At 39.1% G+C, this 20,183-nt stretch overlaps 1 protein-coding gene across 2 annotated transcripts in view; it reads right to left on the minus strand.

Moving 5' to 3' along the window:
* Positions 1 to 4,153: 4,153 nt before the first annotated feature.
* The window catches only part of LOC102799547 (leucine-rich repeat transmembrane neuronal protein 4), a 55,317-nt gene continuing 39,287 nt past the window's right edge, over positions 4,154 to 20,183 (minus strand). Inside the window, exon 3 of one of the 2 annotated variants that reach the window (XM_006803193.3) lies at positions 4,154 to 6,611. In XM_006803193.3, the coding sequence (XP_006803256.1) occupies positions 6,393 to 6,611 (219 nt within the window). In that variant the 3' untranslated portion in view covers positions 4,154 to 6,392. The remainder of the gene's footprint in view (positions 6,612 to 20,183) is intronic. The other variant, XM_006803194.3, reaches the window with a different exon arrangement.

The raw sequence follows: 20,183 nt of genomic DNA on the forward strand, positions 1-20,183 counted from the left end.
CAAGCTGCCTCTGTCTTCATCTTTCTCTCACTTTTGCATTTTGCATTCTGGGCAGCTTTAGCTGCATTATATTGTGGTTTTCCTCTGCTGTCCTTGCATTGATCCTCCACACTCAGGCCACCAGCCTATCACTAAATTCTATTTTGTCTGTTTTTTCCTATTCATTCAAAGACAATTCATATTTAAAATGACATCTGCAGTGTTCTCACTCATAAGCTATTTATCCCATCTTCTGGCTCTTGTTGTTTATACGCATAACCTGATACCTCCAAGCTCTTTAGCTGAGGCTCAGCTGTTGCTGTTTTCAACTCCCGTTTAACACTGGTGCATTCACTGAGAACAACAAACAAATACTTAGGACGCAGGTGTCAAATTGAACTGTCCAGATGCTAAAAGCTAATAAAAACTTTGCATCCAATTTGAATCCAGAGTCATGACTTAGCAAGACTTAAACTAAAACAAATATGCTGTACTAGTTTAACACCTTATATTTGTGCAATGGATAAAACGAGTTCAGGAGTTGCTAAGGTAAAAGGCAGCTACCTTTACAAGGCATAATTATGTCCAACTCAAAGATTTTTAATTAGTATTTAGGCAACTTAAACAAACAATGTGACAAACAATGCTGCTAGTTCTTGGAAGCATTAGTGGCTATGCCTTTTGACCATAAAATGTATCAGGAACATAGTCAATTGCCTTGTGATTTGGCATTTTGTTAAAAAAAAAAATACCAGTGTCATATTGGGCTTCTGAAATGGTAAAGGTAACCTCAAACTGTGAGCGTAGCAGCAATGTAACTCCCCGGGGAAATCAAGAGCTTTCACAGCTGCATTGACCGCCAGCAGTTGCAACATAATTCTTAAATGACGGGGCAACGTGCAAGCGGCTGAAGACAGACAGAAACTTCAGTTTGACCCCAAATCCTTCAACACTTCAAACATATCCTAAACTGGTGGGTGAGACGAAGCCCTTTTGTAGGAGAAATACACCTGGAGAACAGCCACAAACAAAAGCATGTATACCTTTTGACTGTGCAACTTTGAGATGATCTGTGCATCTGTTACAGTTTGAAAAGGTAAATTTTTCTCTAATCTGTTGTGTTGCAGCAACCACTTGGAATCCACAAGAAGAATTTAGGTTAGAATATGCCAAAAGCAAAAACATCTGGCCCAATTTTATTTGATTTCAGAACATCTGAGTAAACAAGTCGACAGAGCTATTTGGGGCGATTTTAAAAACCAGTATAAAAATAGATTGAATGAAGAAGCTATCGTAACTTTTTACACTCTCTCTACCCTTTACTTTAGTGTGTTTTTATGAGAATTGTAAATGTGGAAGTCTCCCTCGACGCCATCCTGAACCCCCCGGAAATATGATCGCTGGATGAAATCAATGGAACGGGATGAGGGATGAAGGGATTTTAAGCCCATATACTATAAAGTGTTGCATTGTCTACCTCAGTCTGACAGCTCAGAAGGGGTGAGAAGATAGCTTGTGCCTGCTTTTCAAGAAAGTGCCAACAGATTGTCAGAAGGACGCACGTGTTGTCCAAACCGCTAAAAGTAAGTAACAAAAACAAAAATGTTATGATCGCCTTGGCACTTTTCATTTCCGAGAAATTAAGCCAGTCAGCATCTGCAAGGAGCGCGTGGTTGTTGTTCCTGTACAGTGAAAGCATTGGCATTGTCCTTTTAAAAAAGAATGATTTTGTCTAGTGGCCTTCTGGCTTCGGTGTGCATGCACAAAATTGGGAACAGTTGAGTGTTTCTGTTTTCAGCCTATTTCAGTCAATACTTTATTATAAGTTTAATCATTTCAAGGTTTCAGATGACAACATTTCTATATTAGAAAAAGATTTTTGTTTTGGTTCTTTTTCCACATGCCTTAATCTTCTTGTGACCTGTAAAAATCATCTATCAACCCTCCTAGTTCTACACACTCCAAACTTTAAAATATTGTGTATTGCTCTTTTCCCTTTCTGTGAGTCACACAGTTGATTTAAGATGTGATGTGTGTGATAATTATCTTCCTAGTTTGCGGGTAAAGTCGTAGAGACAGAGCTGCTCCAGAGGTGTTTGTCAGTGGTGGTTGAAGTATGATGAGTCATCAGCCTGTTAGTGTAAATCCATGCAAACGCTTAGGTCTGATGCTATTGTGTTGCATCTACTGCTCCTCACTGTCCTGATTCTCTCAACACTCTTCTGAACACTTGAAGCGAGTGCAGTATATGCAGTCTATCAGCGTCATTAAACTGTTCCGTGTGCACGGCTACAGAGCAATAAATCCTCAAGCAGCATGAATCTGTCGTGTGTCAGAGCGTGTTGTCATAAGAAGATATATCGTCTGCACTGCCTGTTTTATTTTTCTTTCTTTCTTTCTGTCTTTAAACAGAGGAACACCAGGCGGAGCATGATCAAAATGTCTGTTATTGAGGAACTGTTGAAAATCGGACATACACATGTGCCGCTGTACACAATCAATGCGTCATTCATTTGTTCTTCATGATGCCAGATGACTTGTTTTATACAGTCAGCGTTAAAATATTCAGAGTACAGCTAATGCATGACTGGAGATGGATACAGTATTGATAATGACAGAATATTGTACATCCCTGGACATTTCTATTCAAACACATAGAAAACAAAATGTATAATAAATATAATTTTCTCAGTACAATTTAATCTGTGATGTCACATGTTCAAAAACATTTTTTTTAAATCAATATTGCAAAAAGCCTCTCAACAATTGACCGTTTGCTAAGCCCTATCCCCATCCATTACTGTTGCATTAGAGTTTAGGGGCTAATCTACTGTTAAATCATCGCTGTTATTTTTCAATCACTGGGTTCTTAATTTCACATGGATGCACACAAGACGCCCCTGCAAGCAATGGCTTGGCCAGCTAAAATAAACAGATCTTCATAGCTGCTGCTAGCTAACTACTTTAGTAAACATGTAATAGCTATATATTATTTTGATGAGTTTCTTAAAAGATAATTTAGATGCAGTTCAAACATAGTCAACATTATACTTTAAACTTAAGAATTTTTCTTTAACTCAAATAAAGGAAACCAAAATTTACATATACACTATGTGGACAAATGCACAGAGCTACGTTGTACAGATGAACATGAACAGCCATATCACGAAGCTCCTGGTACACAGCTTTTATGCTGATGTTAATGTCAGAGGAGGGTTGTAACTCTGGAGTTAGCATAGTGTTGGAGACCTTTACACAGTATGCAGCTCAGAACTTGGCAACCCCACTTTGTAACTCTGCAATAATACCACTTGTGAAATCTGTAGGAGGGAAAGAATTTCACACAAGTGACTTTTTGGTGGCTCCAGCAAAACTTGAAGCACTATGGAACAACTTTATTAGCTGACCAACGTGTTTCAGCTTGTGGTCTTTGTCAGGGTCATTACAAAATACAGTTTGTGTTTAAATAAAGAAAGAAATCCAAGTGAACCAATCACACATAAACAAGCTGACCAACCAGCATTTAAGGGGGTGGTACTGGCTGACTCTGGACTGAAAATCACCCCACATATCCAAAAGTAGTTCATTCTCAAAGGTCCACAGAAAAAGTTACACATAGTAATTATTATTAATTTATTATTTATTATTATTATTATTATTATTATTAATTATTAATTCCATAATAAAAAGTTGAACTAGATCTCTCTTTTTCCTGATAAAGTTAATTTTATCACCTCTTTGACTGGGCTTCATGGCGTCAATGATAAAAAAAAATAAAGCTCACCATGAAGCATTCTGGATATTTTGTTTAAAGAGTTTATTTCCTACAGGTATGAATACAGGTCTATTAATGAGTTTCTGCGAGTTACACTATTTTGCTTTTAGGATTAAGGTTAGGTTTAGGGTTAGGTTTAGGGCTGGAATACACGGCTGGAAGCTTAATTCTATGGGATTTCATCCGCAATCCGCCGCGTATCATAGGGACGTGACAAATCGTCAGTATGTTATGTGTCGGTAATAAGAATGCCTTGGCTAGTACCACCCCCTTAAATGCTGATTGGTCAGCTTGTTTATGTGTGATTGGTTAACTTGGATTTCTTTATTTATTTAAACTTAAACTATTTTGTATTTTGTAATGACCCTGATGAAGGCCACAAGCCAAAATGCGTTGGTCAGCTAATAAAGTTGTTCCATAGTGCTTCAAGTGTCGCTGGAGTCTTCACGCCACCAGATCTTTGTCCTTCTCAATGCACCTTGGAAGCAGGTGAAGTTGTGCCAGAAATATTTGGACACATTTTTGCAATGGCAGCATCCAATTACAGCTCTATGCTTGAGATCAGTGAGGATTTCAAAAAAAATCTATTCTTTCACAAATGATTTGCACCTAGCTATGATTTGCATAGCTAGGCGCTTGATTTTATACACCTGTATAAAATTCTGGAAACACCTGAATTAATAAATTGAAGCATGTCTCCCCAAAACCTTTGTCCATATACTGTTATAATATTATATTAAGCGCCCCCTCCTGTGTTTATTTAAATCTTTAGTCTTACTTCTTTTGCCTGTTGTCATAGCTAGCTAGGTGTGTATTAATTAAATCAATCAGACGTGTAGCAGGACTGAGCTCCTAATATTACTCTACAATATGCTGAATCAGTATTCAGGACCAACTTCTGGGGACTTGTGTAGTGAGCTTGCCTAGTTGTGGGACGCTAAACCCCAAACAGTTTAGTTAACTAATTTTCATTGGCCTCAAGGGTAAAACTGTGTTACTATTACACCTGTATCATAACTGTTTATTGCCGTAAGCTGGGCATGCTATCATTCACATCATATACTTAATAATCTCCTTAAATGGTGAGTGTTGATTTTGCAGGTTAGCAGTTCAACATATGCAGAAAACCAAAGCTCAGCAGGTCTGCTGCACATAGTTATTGTAGATAAACTATTATTTGATGATTGCTGTTTACTGGACAGGTTTAGCTAACGGTCAATTCCCAGCAGAAAAACAAATGTATACTTTTATATCACAATAACCTTTTACCAATTTCATCGTAAACTGTGTCTATGTTAAGAACATAGAACTGCTGCGTTGAACAATATTCAGGATATTAATTGGGTGATCTGTACACGTTTTCCTTCCCTGAAAGTAATATAGCCTAGAAGTGTATGAGTTCAGCGAGCTTACTGTATCACATCAGATACCACACAGTCACAGAAGAAGAAAAGCAAGAGAAGTTACCATCAGGGTCTTGATCAATAAGGCAAAAACCAAACACACATCATTATCAGACAGTCCTGCCTGTGCTGTGCACTGTGCTCTGCAGTTTAAACCACCTACACAGCTGGCAAAGTACAGCAGACAGTTGTTTGGGTTGATACCGCTGAACTTGATGAATGACACTGTTTCCGGTCATTTAGCACAGTTTATTTGCCATATATTATATTGTAGCATTTTGTAAAAAGCACATGTGTAGATATGCAAGTGTACAATCAGATAATTGGCTGAATAACACATTATAAAAACCAAAAACCATTAGCCACATAAGTGATTTAAATGAAGGATGAAAAGTAAACATCTGAACGTCCCAGTGCACCGAGCTCTGTACTTGGTGTTTATTTTTCCTCTGTTTATTTCTCAAATGAATAAGAACGTGATCAACATCACAAATCATTAAGCAATTCAAAAGTCACAATGTAAACTATACTGACTGCCAGCAAAATGTGTGGGCTGTACATTTTATAAAACAATTACTGTCCGCTATTTTCGGACTTGTTTCTCTTGTCTTGGGTAATTTCATTGGAGAGGCTCATTTCTCGAAATGAAAAAAGCTACAAGGACTTGAGTTTGAGAGAGACCTCTGGCTGACAGCATGATCAGAAAAAAGACAAAACAAAACAGTAGAAACCCTTTCAGCTTGGCCGAGCTTTCATTTGTTCAGCTACTCAGTTGCTTATCATGCTGTTTCCCCCTGCTCTGTTTACAACGTTTTGCATTTTGATTACTTTACCTGCACAGCAGAGGGGTGTCCACGTTATGAGAAGTCAAGGAAATATGTTTAATAAGATTAACAAATCATGAAATTATTATCTTTAATACTCCTCAAGAGGCAAAGCAGAATGCAGAAAGTCATGCTGAATTTCAGCCTCCTTTGCTAATTGAGGACATTGAGGGTCAGGTAGGTCAGAAGCTCACTAATCAAAACTGCTGCTCCCCTTTATTTCCACTGAGAAATATTTTCATTTTCATTACCCTGGTTCCAGGATGCTCTGCAGTAAATTAATTGTCTCCTTTGCTTCTTTACCAGTCCCAGCTTCCTCCCACACAGCCTTTCATTTCGTATGAGCAGTTCTGTGATTATGTGCAGCTGACGTACAGTAGTTTGGAGACAGAGCCTCGTGGTGTGCACAGCTCAGTGGTGGTGGGAGTGGGTCTGGGGGCAAGGCAGCACAGGCTTTGAGGGGAGGGCAGCCATTAGGCTGGGTTGGTACAATGCTGGCCCTGGACCTCCCTGCGCCTGAGTGGAGGGCTCCATGCCCACATTGAGGTGCAGCGACAGGTGGGTATGGCAGTAATCCAGAACCGACTGCTCACACCTGTACAATGTCAGAGCACTCAGCTGCCGCGGTACCTAGACAGAAACAGAAAGTAGAGGGAAAGAAGAAGCACACGTAAGGGTAAGGCTTTTAAAACAGCAAGAAAAAAAATCCTTAGAATATTTGGAATTGGCTTAATTTACTTCATGGTGCCATGGCACAGCTCTGTCATTAATGCAGCCTTGGCCGGTAATACAGCATGCGCCCCAAGACCTGAAATCGGTGGCGCTCAAACACCCACTTTCAGGAGTGATTTATATGCAAGATGAAAGCCTTAAGCAAGAGTGCACACATATTTTCTGCCCTCTTTTAAATGGAGTCAAGGCTCCATTTAGAAGAGAGTGCTTATTACATTACAAGCACTTTGCTGATTCAAAGACCCCTCTTCGTTTTACGTGCTACCACGGTCTGAATTCTGTCAATTAAACGAGATAAAGCTGCATCACAGCCTGTGCAATATTGATATTAATATCCTAATGTATATTCATATATATATATATATATATATATATATATATATATATATATATACACACACACACACACACACAGCGGGGAGGAATAATTATTTGATCCCCTGCTGAATTTGTAATTGTAAAAACGATCAAAATATTTTTTTTTTTATGGTACTTTCATTTTAACGATCATGCCAATGAGTGAAATAAGTATTTGATTCCCGACAATCCAACCAAAACTCTCTGACAGATTGGCCCATATGACACTTCAATTACAATCAATCAATAAATTACAGATACTCTTTATCTCAACTCATTATATTAACATCGTTTATATACAGCATGGCTGTACACAGCGTCACCAACAGCTCCACCATTATGGGTAAAACCAAAGAGCTGTCAAGGATTATAGATTATAGACCTGCACAACACCATCAGCAAGAAGTTTCTTAAGAAGGTGACAACTGTTTGGTGCTATTATAATTCAGTATATATTTATAATAATCAATAATTATTTCCCCCACTGTATGTGATTGTACAGTCTACAGAAACATTCACATAACAACAGAAAGAACACGTGCAGAACAACTTTTCAGCTTTAATACTTCCTCTAGACCTAGAGTCATGTAAACATACATAACACCATTTTTTTTCATTTACTTTCACAATATCCTCAGGAATAAAATCCCATTATCAATCATTACAATGTAATCTTTCCTCATGTGTAGGATAAAGAATGGAGAATATATTCAAAGTGCTTGTGAGAAAAATCCCAATTCGCTGTAATCTTAGTTGTGGGCAGTACATCTATTGTAAAATATGCTGTCTTGGATTATTTTATTGGATCACAAAAGGATTTGCTGAAAGCTGATTTGATGCAGAAATGGCTTTCAGATAGGTTCCTCTTTATCTCGTTGGGTCAAGATTCAGAGTGCCGTCACCATTCAGACCCTTAAATTTCAAATAACGGCTTTCTAAAGGTTATGTTTTCCTTTTCGGAAATGATACGACTCGGTTTGTTCTCCACTCTAATGGGAAGATTAGTTGAAAACACTCCATTGTCTAATTCAACAGCTGAACTTTGCACACTACATGGAGGACTCGATAAAAAATTCATGAACAACAATGCTCTGAATGCAAAATGAGGTAAATGCGGGGGAACCGGATCTGTGAGTTCTCGGTACAGACTGCCAAAGGGGAAAGGCTACACCGTGAACTTGTTTCTCCAATTATTACAATAGTAAAACTCAAACACGTAAGCAGTGAAGTGGATATAAATTTTTCCTGGTTAGCTGGTCAAACCAATAGCCCTTTCCTTCTTTGCAGAAGTAATTGGCAGAGCACCCACAACCTTTGCCTCTACAACACTTTCTTGCCTCCTGTGTTTAACTTCACCAGTTAATTCCACATGAAATCCAAAGGTACCATAAAACAAACTGAGCTGCAGTTGCAGAGACTATAAAAGGCTTTCTTGGCCTTCGCGCCTATCCACCAGGGACCTGTACAGATCTGTAATTACAAAATAAATACACCTTTAGAAAGGAATAGCGCTATAATCATATAGGTCTCATCATTGTTAACAGCATCAGTAGTTCAGACATCACAAAAAGACCTGAAAGAGAAATGGTAAATGGGCACCATTTACACAGTGCTTCTTCAGTCTTTCTCACTACGCGGTGCTTTACACTACAAGCCACACTCAGCCATTTCCACGCACATTCATGCACTGCTCTCTCACAGACACCTATGTGACTCTGAGGGCTGCTGAGTATCTTGCCCAATGACACTTCGACATACACACTGAGGACCTCGGGATCTTTCGATTAGCGGAGGGCCCGCTCTATCTCCTTCGAGATGCCACAGCCACCCCAAAAGCCTTTATGACCTCTTAAACAGTTTGGGGCTTGTGAAGGATTTGTGACATTCAAATAGTTAAAAGAAAAATGCAAACCTAAGCATTGAGAGAGACTCCTCTTTTGTCATACAGATAGAATTATTTATTCACTGTCTACAGTCTAATTTTTGGTATGTGTTTGCAAGTCAATCTTTATACAGAGTTTTAAAGTTGCATCTTTGTGGGCTGGATATAAAATGTACTGATTATTCAAATGGTGCAAAAGTCAGATTCATTTTTCTGCTTGACCAGAGGGTGCAGCGTGGTACAGCAAGTGTGGAGATGCCTCAGTGAAAACCATAGACATAGGTAATTATATGCCACCCAACACATAGGCATATTACAATAAACACATACATTACAACAAACCCACAACAATTTCAAAACAAACACGCTGCATTTGAACCTTTCCCCTGTTATTTATTGCCACCTCCTCAAACACTTTAATCATTTGCAGCCTTTTCCAGCACTTCACTCACACTGTCACCTACCATAGCTTATATAAAGAGCACTCACTAAGTTTCTATTCGTGGGATGAAATGCCAAGAAATCCGGCTATGATTTCCATTTCACGGGCTCCATTTTTTTCTATTAAAGCCCTCCACAGTATTTTTTCAATGACCATCAGGAATAGCTACAGCTTTTGTCTTGTAAAAAGTAGAAATAAAGCCACACATTAACATGCTATACAGTTCATCTATAAATCCTTATAGTGGGCGTTCTACAGACACTGCACAGTTAAGCTCAGCAGAACCGTTTGTAACTGTTAAACACTCATCATTGAGAATAGTTTTCACTGAAACAGTGAGTGAAGTAGTGAGATGTGACACGTCAAGTAGTGGAGGCTTGGATTTTGCACTTACAGTATGAATCACCCTAATGATTTTTACTGAATATCTTTCACTCTACCCTATATTTTGGCACCCTCTCATATGAACTCTTCAACAAGACTATGGGGTGTATGTAGCTCAGGTGGCAGAGCAGGTCAGCCACTAATCAGAAGGTTGGTGGTTCGATCCCAGGCTGCCTCCTGGCTGCATGCCAAATATCCTTGGGCAAGATACTAACCCCATGTTTGCCTACTGGTGGTGGTCAGAGGGCCCGGTGGCGCCAGTGTCCGGCAGCCTCGCCTCTGTCAGTGCATCCTAGGGCAGCTGTGGCTACAACGTAGCTTGCCATCGCCAGTCTGTGAATGTGTGTGTGAATGGGTGAATGACTGAATGTAGTGTGAAGCGCTTTGGGGTCCTTAGGGACTAGAAAAGCGCTATACAAATACAGGCCATTTACCATTTACTAAGCGGCTGCACGAGCCCATAAAGCGCCATGTGTTAAAACAATGCAAAACATTAGGGCATATATTCTCTCAGGCAGCGGTGAAGCAAGAGAAATTCAATGCAGGATGTCCACTTTGAATAAAATCTGAGAAGCTGAAAGCTTATCACTAACCATTGTTAGTGATCAAAGTGACAAATATCTAATCATTTGTGCTCATGGTTGTGAGCTAAAATGAAAAAATGCTACACTAATGCTACAAACCTGCTCAGCATATATGTATTTGATTACCCTCTCTGGGCTTTTGCAGGATTAAAACTCACTGTTTATCTCTTTAGTTTAACATGTTAGTTAACACGTATTACTTGGCAGTAAACACAGAGGTTATTGGAGTACTATTACATGTATCTGGCCATAAAGCAACGAAATGGCAAACTGGTAATCTGACCTAATGGTGCAATTAAAGTTTAGAGCGGTCAACAAAGATTTTCCAATCTGTATTTTGGGAAAATTAATGTCTATACCACATATCATGACAAACTATCCAGTATCGTACAGACTGTTCAAAACCAGAAAGAAATCAGGAAATGCTCCTGAGATATTTCAGTCTGAACAAAACAGGTGAAATGACTAACCATGCTGTGAGCCACGCAAACAGCTGTCCTCTAACTCAAAGGTCACTATCTGTGTACAATGTACTGGCGTCTAAATGGGCAGTTTGGCTTTAACTTGTCGTTATGAAATAAATGTTGACTGCAGAGTGAATGGCTACAGCGTAATGCAATCTGGGTTTTAACAGGCTACAGAAGGCTTCAGTCACACAAGCCTGGAGACCATTTGGCAACTGCTTCAGAAACCACCATTTGCTAGGAAAATGTTAGTTTTCCCTGACTGTGAGTGGTTGTTGGAGGCTACTGGCAGGCACTGTGAAATCAGCTGTTAAAGCCACAGTGATGCAGGGAAACCTTCATCAGCTGGTGAAATATGTATTCCCCAACTGATTGGCAAGCGGTTGCATTAAGTTGCTTACTGTAGTCCCAAAGAGTTATACCATGCAACACTAAAAGAAAAAAAGCCTGTCTGCAAATACTTACCTGCTCACAAAACTATAGTGAAACTGAAAAGCCTGTTGGTTTCAGCAGCAAGAGTTTTACTTTGGAAGAAAATATTTTCCTTTTTTGATTTTTGTTGCACTTTTAAGTTTTACTACTGCTCCACGGTTAATTAGCAAATGCTTGCAGTCAAGTCAAAGTCATGCAAACTATGGGTGACTGTGGCAATCATGGTTCCAGGGGGACATCAACCAGGCTCTAGGCTGGTGTAACTGAGGCCTAAACAGAATTTTCACTGAGGAATTGTCTCTGCTGCTTGGTAAAAAGTCTCCCAGAAACAAGAAGGTTTAATTGCCTAAGCAGAAGAGGTACTGCTTTGTTCCCCAGTAGCTAACAATAGCTTTCTCCATGTTGCTAAAATGGTAGGCATCAGACCAACTGCAGTAACATTTGAATTTAACATGCAACGAAAAAAGGAAGGCAAATAAGACAGAGAGGGAAAGTGGCAAAACCTGAAAATGTGAATCTCATACAGCCATTCATTCAATAGAGGAAGCTAGAAGACTTGATATTCAGTTGACATAACTTCTACTACATCAAAGGAAAAAACAAAAAAACCTGCCTCTGTTTTCAGTCACTTTATGACAGCGGCGCGTGGGGTAGCAGTGCGGGGGAAGTTGTCTAACGCCACTTTAAATTAACCAGCTGATTTTTTTTTTCTCTTCCGCTGTTTTTGTTAAAGACAACAGCTTTTCTTTCACCCATTGTCAGCTTCTGTGGATAATAGCGTCCAATAATAACTAAAATACAAAATGTCAAAACAAAGTCACTTAACTTAATGTCATCTCCCTTCATAGGTCTGATGAAGCTGCTGCAGCTGGCGGTCATTAAGATTGGGATAAATGCTGTTTTGTGTTTAAACAGAACATTTCTGAGGTCAGCGGAACATCGGGCTCCATTTCCACAGAGCACAGAGCCCTCTCCCTGCTCTTCACTGGCGATCTTTAATATCTGCATCTCTGAAGCGCTGATCTAAAACAGGATCAGTTTCATGTCTTTACACAGAGGAAAAGAGTAAAACCCTTTTTGGCGATCTAAGCTGACTTAGCATTCAGGTTTAATCAGGAATATTGGGGAAACGCTGGCTGTTACAGTTGGAGCTCTTAGAGAGGTGAGTCATTGGCTACCTCTGCTTGGATATTTGCCAACAGAGCTGCATATAGCTGGATTTCGCCTGAGGAATGATCGTCACCTTTCCTAACTTTAATGGCTCCTAAAGTCCCTTCCAATCTAGCTGTGCGCTACAAAAGCAGAAAAATATAAAATGAATTCAAATCTCTTGATTACAATAGCCGTCTAAGAATAGCTCTGTTTCCTCCTGACAAGTGTACGCCGTTATTCAGTGAGTCACTGGCTACCGGCCAAGGTAATAGAGCGGACATCTGGCATCAGCCTGATCTTGTCTTCACTTTATGTTAACTGTTTAAACTGCAGCTTGACCTATTTACCCTGAAGTGAATTTCAGGAGAAGCGAACACGACAAGTGTCCTCCGCAGAGGCCGTTACCTCAACTACACCTTTAATTCAGGTACTTTTTGCTGTTTAGATTGTACGGAGGTACATTTATACCTCGGGTTATTACATCCCATATTTATTTTCAATTCCCCCCCCCCCCCACATCTTCCTCTCAGCTATGATTCATTGTTTATCACTGAAAACCTCTAGAGTTTAAAGTGTTAAGAAATTATCTTCTCAACTGTTGTGGGAATTGCTCTGGGCTTGAAGTGGTGACAGCTATTAGAATAAACAATAATGCCTTTTTTCTTAGGTTATTTTCTTTTCTTTCTGTTTAGTTGTGTGGCGTTGTGTACTGGGTATTGAGTGTTGATAACACAAAAAAGAGCAGTGGTTAACACTTCAGATAAGAGAAAAAATGAAATTGTTGGATGAGACGGAGACGAGAAAAAAAACTAAACGACAAAGTAACAAAACAAAACACGGAGAAATTACCTAAGCGAAAAGTTGGGGGAAATAAATGACTACAGGGTGTGGTTTTTCCACAGTCTGTGTGTGCAAAACATGAGTACTAAAATCCTCACCTCAAGCAATATGAAAAATTATTCACTACCTGGGCCGTTTTCTCCCAAGACTGCTCTGTGTGTGGTATTAAGTTGTCTTTGTGACATCTAGTGCTTTTGTACAGTTAGCACTGTCTTGCTAATGAAATGTAGAGTGGATTACACAGATGCCACAATATTTGGAATAGCTACAGTTTTCAAAGCAACATCAGGAATATGGTTCTTGGAAATACAGTATTATGAATGTATTTGATTTTAAAAAGCCCTTTTTTCTTTCCTGCATCAATTCAGATAGAAGACTTTCTGTTCCTTGCTGTAATCCATGGTGTTTAAGGTCAAATCTACTATATGTTGGACAGCAAACTATACAATGATAATAATAATATTACTATGATAATCAGAGTGTGTGTATGTCAGTTCCACAACTCCTTCTACATGGTCGGTTTAATCTAGAGTACCAGAATTGTCAAAATCTAAAAAGCTTTTAGAATTTTTTTGGCACTCTAGTCCTTACAAATTAAATGTATTATGTATAGCAGCTGATCTCAAACATTATCAGTACACCTGCATGTGTTTGTAAATTGTCTTCTTACTAATTATATAAGTTTTGTGTAGTAATTGCTCTCAAAATGAACACTGAACTTGCGTTACACGTACATTGTTGCCATTACATGTCTATTGTTATGTTATATGGATGTTATTGTTTGTAACTAAATTGTGCTGATTGCTTGGTTTATGCCGTGATACTTACACTCTTGTAAATCTGTGCTCAAACAGCGAGACCAACAATGCCTGTAACTGCTTATTTTGTCTCGTGCAATGAATATGTGTCTTGCAAAGAAGAATAAATATATTTATCTAATATTCATTTATTTGGTTATTTTTGCCCTCTGACTACTTTTGTGATATGATGAAAATAAATATAATAAATTGATAATGGTAATGAAAACGTTATCTATATAGCGCATTTCATTATAAGTCAACTCAATGTGCTCAAAAGAGAAAATAAAAACACAAAAACCTGTGTAGGTTTTACAATGCCTCGAGGAAGTGAAAACAGGAAAAATGAACAAAACAAAATTAACATACATGTCTGGGCTTTTAATATAGGCGTGAAGCAAACAAGTGCCACAAGATCGGTTTAATAATATTAATGATAATAATGATAATAAGAATAATAATAGCTAGTAAAAAAATTCAAACTAGTAAATGCAAAAAAAATTATTTAAGAAGATTCAGAGGATTTTGTCTACTAAATACTAAATTTCTTTTGTATGGACGAAACAAGCGATAACAGTGGGCTTTAAAGACTTCCCCCTTATACAAGTCTTCATGCTCATCTAAGCTAGCTGTAGCCAGGAGCTTCATTTTCTCAAAGCATTGTCCTGACTCTAAGCAGCCTCCTAGCATAATAAACTTTTAGTGTAACTTCAGACTTTCTCGTGATTTTGGTGCTGCATTACAAATGTCACAGTTCTCCAGTAGAGCGCTCCGCTGACCCACTCGAAAACACTTTGCAGCATATGCTAAAGAGGCCAGTGATCTGAACAGTACACAGCAATTAATTCTAATTCCCGAGCGATTAGCTTTGTGATGCTAATGAAAACATTCGCATAGGTGGTCCCCCTTTTGCACTGCTCTGAATGTAGGTCAAGCTGCAGCTAAATAATTCCCATTTGCGTGATAGGCAGCTGCACCATGCCAGCATGCCTCAGACTGGCACGGGAGGCATGAGCTCTCATTGGCATATTAACAACATCCGCCGCCCGAGCTGTGCTGCTGCTCTCTGTCAGCTGGATAATTCACTCAGTGGTCAACGCTGCGGTGAGAGAGCACAGACAAGCCTCTATTATCATTGCTGTCTATTAGGCTGCACACCCAAGGCTGCTGAATGGCATCCTAATGGCCATAAGACCCCCCTTCCTGATTGTTGCTTACCGTGGATGAACTGAAAAATAATTTCAGGATGAGCATTGCCGACATGAAGCTGATAACAAGTAATCAGTAAGCTTAATTAAGCGGGACATACGGTACAGCAGAGGAAATGCATTGTTATGAAGGTCAGAAATGTGCATACAAGAGACAGAAGCTAAATTGTCCTTGGAGAACATTTCATTTCATAAATCATGTAACATATATTAAACAAGATAGCAGGCGGTTAGCATCCTCCATATAGGGGTTTAGTAGCAATAAGGAGACCAGGCGTTGACCTCCATCTGAAAGGCAACTAATAGTTTTACAATTTAATACTGCGTGTGCTAGAATTCCAGAAAGATCATCTTCTGCTGACTTTAATATTGACCATGTAATTACATTTCTATTTGAAAAGCATTTTGCATTTGTCAAAATAACCATAATCCTTCAGATGTGGGGATTTATCTCCTCCTAATGCTGCTCATCCCATTTTCTGCTCATCAATGTTGGCAATGCCTGCTGAGATTTACTGTTATTTACTGGAGGGACAATTTATGAGTCACTACGTAGTCTTTTCTGATATATGTAGATATAAGTAACCTGAATATGGAAGCCAAGAAAATGTAGATGCATAGATGAATCCATATTCATCGAGAGGCATGCACTAAGCAGGGATGTGTGCTACACTGTTTGGTTCATTCTCCCCCGTTGACTGTTTTTCTCTCTCTTTACACTCCCACACACTTTCCTAAGTGCACATTCGCACACATCCACACACACACACACACACACACACACACTCTTTCAAGCACACACATTCAGTATGTACTGATGCTGCTTGTCAAAACAGCCATTAAAAAAACCCAGTTCTAAAATGATAATAATAAAGAAAAAAAAATCATTTCACTTCTAAGGTCACACCTCTTTACTTAAAACTGCGATGCATCATATAGTGTAATAAGATATTGCTAAAGATTCGTATTTAATTTATGTAGCTGATATCACACATGCAGTAAAGATAAACTCTGCTTTTATCCTGTAACATGTATTAAAGGCTATACACTGCTGTGAGAGGGAAAGAAAAATCACAGCAGAGGGTTTTCTCACCATTTGAACAAAGGCCTAAAGTAAACCTTCTTGTTAGCATTCCAGACCCTCTAATGGATATCATTTGCAACAAGAAACTCCAACTGCTGTTGTTTTTTTTTTTTGTATGTATAATTGCCACAAGTCAGAGCTGGTATTATTTAAATTGAAAAAATAGAGACCACGTTGGATTTGCTGGGGTATATATACTAATTTCTTTAATTGCTTTGGACTTAATTCAGCAAGACAGGTCTCTAAAATTTTAATGCAGTCTGGTGATAATTAAAGCAAATGCAATAGGCTTTCTCATCAATTAAAATGAACGTAAAACATCTATGATTACTTTCAATAATTTTTTTTTCTTTTTTTTCTGGAGAAGGGATGCATGGGGAAGTTGGTCTTGATGGCGGGAATTTGATTGATTTGGTCTACTTTCATATGTTTTTGTCATAAATCTCTATAAGTTCTTCCCGACATCAAAGTGCAGACAGAGGAATTTAGCACCTACTGTAGCAGCGTAGCTGGTTAACAAAGTAAAGCATCAGGATGCTGTGGTCATGTCCAGACTGGGTGAAAACAGAACCCCTGATTTATAGGAGCTGCTTTTCCATCAGTTAGTGCAATCAAGAGTGCATGGTGGACACTGCTAACGTTACTCTGTATCAAAAACATTTGAACATTTGCAAATATCCGCTTAAAACGCGATGCCAGTTTTCTGGCCATCTTCATATATAAGATATATCTTGGAGAAATAACAAAACAAGCAAGGGAGGTAACTAAAATTAGAAAAAGCTCCATATCAACAAAAGAAAAAGAAGTTTGTCAGGAGATGCATACAGTCAGTAATTCTTAAAGAAAGAGGATTCAGTGCTGCACGGCCGAGCTATTTCATTGTCTGATGGATCTATAGTTTATCAGCCTTGTCTTGGCCGGGTGAAAAGCAGAGCTAATGCTGCAAAGCACACATAATTTAGTAAGTTAAAGAAAGATATAAAAGACTAGTGTATTCAATGGCAATATTACAGTCACCTTGGTTCAGATTGAATGCTCACTGACTGTGCGGATGGCTGCTGCAGAGAAGCTGGGCCAAATTTTGTTTGATTGAAAGATTGCACAGATACAGTGTGTACAGTTAAGTCCTGCCTTCCACTTATTTAAAACATCTTAACTCCATGGGAATCTGCTGATATGCAAGAACTGCAGGACATAAGAGATATGGTAATTTGCTCACATCTTATACCGATAGTCCAATTAAGCAACTGCATTTAGTAACAAGCCACAGAGCTCAGCCGTAACTTCTGTAAAAAGGATAAGTGAAGGTTTGGGCTTGAGGTTAATTTGGGGATTAGAGTTAAATGCATACAGAGAAGATAGGGGTTGGGGTTAAGGATTAAAAGGGGGATCGGTATAGACCTAAACTCAGCCTTGGTTTGGGGCCTACATCAGACTAACTAAAAGCAAAAAAATATTCACTTCTATAATCCTCCTGGTGGCTTTTTCCCCTCTGCAATGGTACTCTGTTCTCCTTGACTCTTCTTTCCAGTTTATGTTGAAATCGTCAGGGAGACACAACAGCATGAAGCAGATGAGCTAACAAGCTATCTGCTAATTATGGAAAATACTGACAAATACCATAAGGCAAGTAATTAGTCTCGAGCAAACTGTTCCTGTTACATTTTTCTCCTGGACTATATTTAGAAAATGAGCCGCACGCTGGAAGTTCTACATTTGAAGATTCTGATTGTTTAAACAAATGACCGTAGGCACATTTTATGTATGCCAGAAATCACTATATGATAGAGGGATCCTTTTTCAGGCTGGTTTTCAGATTGCCAGAATTTGGAAAATTATTGTGGGATATGTCAGGAATACAGCTAGCAACCACCATGGCTAAGCAGGAGGCACGAACGCCTGTCAATCAAGGAAACACGCTGCCAAATTCAATTACATGACATTTCCTGGCCAGGAGTCAGTGGAAATAGCAAAAAAAGAAAGAAATGCTATGAAAACCCCATTAACTGCATGCAAAAACTGTCAGCCGAACGTATCACAACATGAAACCGAGGTCCTAAATTTTAACAAGATGCCTCTAGCTAGCTAAAATGTTATATAAAATTGTATATTTATGTTAGCTAGCATCAACAGGCTAGTCTTTTAAATAATCCACATTTTACTATATTACAGGTGGCACACTTTAAAAGGCCTCAATCACAAAGGTTGCTACCTCCAGTCTCTGGGGAAAAATATGTATTCTCAAAACAGTCTGTGTAGGTTCTTAGGCATCCAGGTCATGGTAGTCTAAGGAGCTCGGAAGAATGCCAGTCAGGCTCCCGGAGGTTACTGGCTGTGTGTGCAATCAGTAGCAAAAAGGGTACTGCACCAAACACCTGCTTGTGATTGCTTTGATCGCTAGCAAGTTCCCCTGGATGCTTGAATTTTGCATGGAAGACAAAGGCCTTTCTGCAAAAACTTGCTAACTAACCACACTGAAACTTGAAAAAGTGCATCGCAAACGAGAAGTGGAAATCGTTTTTCACCAGCAACTGGTATTAGCGGGGCGGATCGGTGGAGAGATGTCACTGACCAGTCTTTAGGCCTGCTTTAGCAATTGATTGCACAGCTAACTTCCAGTAACTAGTCGCAACCAGGTGGGGAATGCTCATTTTTCCCTAGCAACAGATGCTTGCCTGGCTGTCTCCTACCTGTGTCTAGGCCTCTGTGACGGAGGCTTATGTAAACATAGCGTTATTACTCATAGATTTCTAAATTATGCACATTCCACTATATTACTGGTGGCACGCTGTCAAAATGCTTTAGCTTCACTTAGAGCCTAAACTGTTATTTGGATGTTTGACAAAATGTTTGCTGCACACATACACTACCAAAGGTGGCAAAGTCAAGTTGAGGGCTGTAACCAAAATAATGGGCCTCCACAGTCATTTCATCCATTGCCAATCTAAATCCCTGTAGTGGCTTTAGTATATTTTTTTTTTCCGAAAGTACAGAAAGGCAGAGAAAAGAAGCTCCTAGATGTTGGGCAGCCAGTACAGTAGCACAAAATAAACAGCTGGTTTGATAAGACATGGATTTTTTTGTTAGTCAGTGGTTACCGAGAAAATGTTGCTGCGGCGATTTAAGCATATAGTTTGAAAGCTGACTTTCTTGAAGCATTCAACCATGAGAGCTCAAAGTCTGAACAAGGTAATAATCATTAGCTTGTGATATATAGAGCTTAACAGGATTTCTGAAGAATCTTTTATGAATTTTTATTACTCTTACCGCTCTCACCATTTTTAAATACCTGACTGACCCCTTCTGAGAACTCAGGTTGATCTGCATAGACTCTGTAGTGCTGAGGTTGAAGTAAAATAAAGGATGCTAAAGTGGAAAGATGGCCAGTGATTTGCATTTCTGAGAGGCTGGCAGATAAAGCTTTTCCATATTGTGTATGTCACAGAGTAGGGCCTAGGATGTTGTCATGCCATTGCTCCATCCACCGTAGTATAGGCTTTTCACTTCTGTCCAGTTTCCATGGTGATAACTCTACAGGATAGGCTGTATGTCTAACTCTTAATGCTGTGGAAGATTATGTGCCATTGCATGCGGGTCTCTGTATGCCACACATGATAGTTTATGTGCTGGGTCATTGTGTGAATATCCGCTTAAGTTTCACACTAATATCAAATCTTTAAGGAAGGATACACCGAAGGAGACACACAAAAACACACAGATTTCCACTACTCTAAATACGCCTCATTCTTGGCTGGAGAACCAACTTGTGCACAGGGAAACAACTGATTGCGAAAAGAAAACTGCAGGAAAAAGATATTACATTTAGGTTTATCTCTGTCAGTCT

This window comes from Neolamprologus brichardi, chromosome 12, assembly GCF_056152115.1.
Source record: "Neolamprologus brichardi isolate AB-2024 chromosome 12, ASM5615211v1, whole genome shotgun sequence".
In the NCBI taxonomy this organism is placed as follows: Eukaryota; Metazoa; Chordata; class Actinopteri; order Cichliformes; family Cichlidae; genus Neolamprologus; species Neolamprologus brichardi.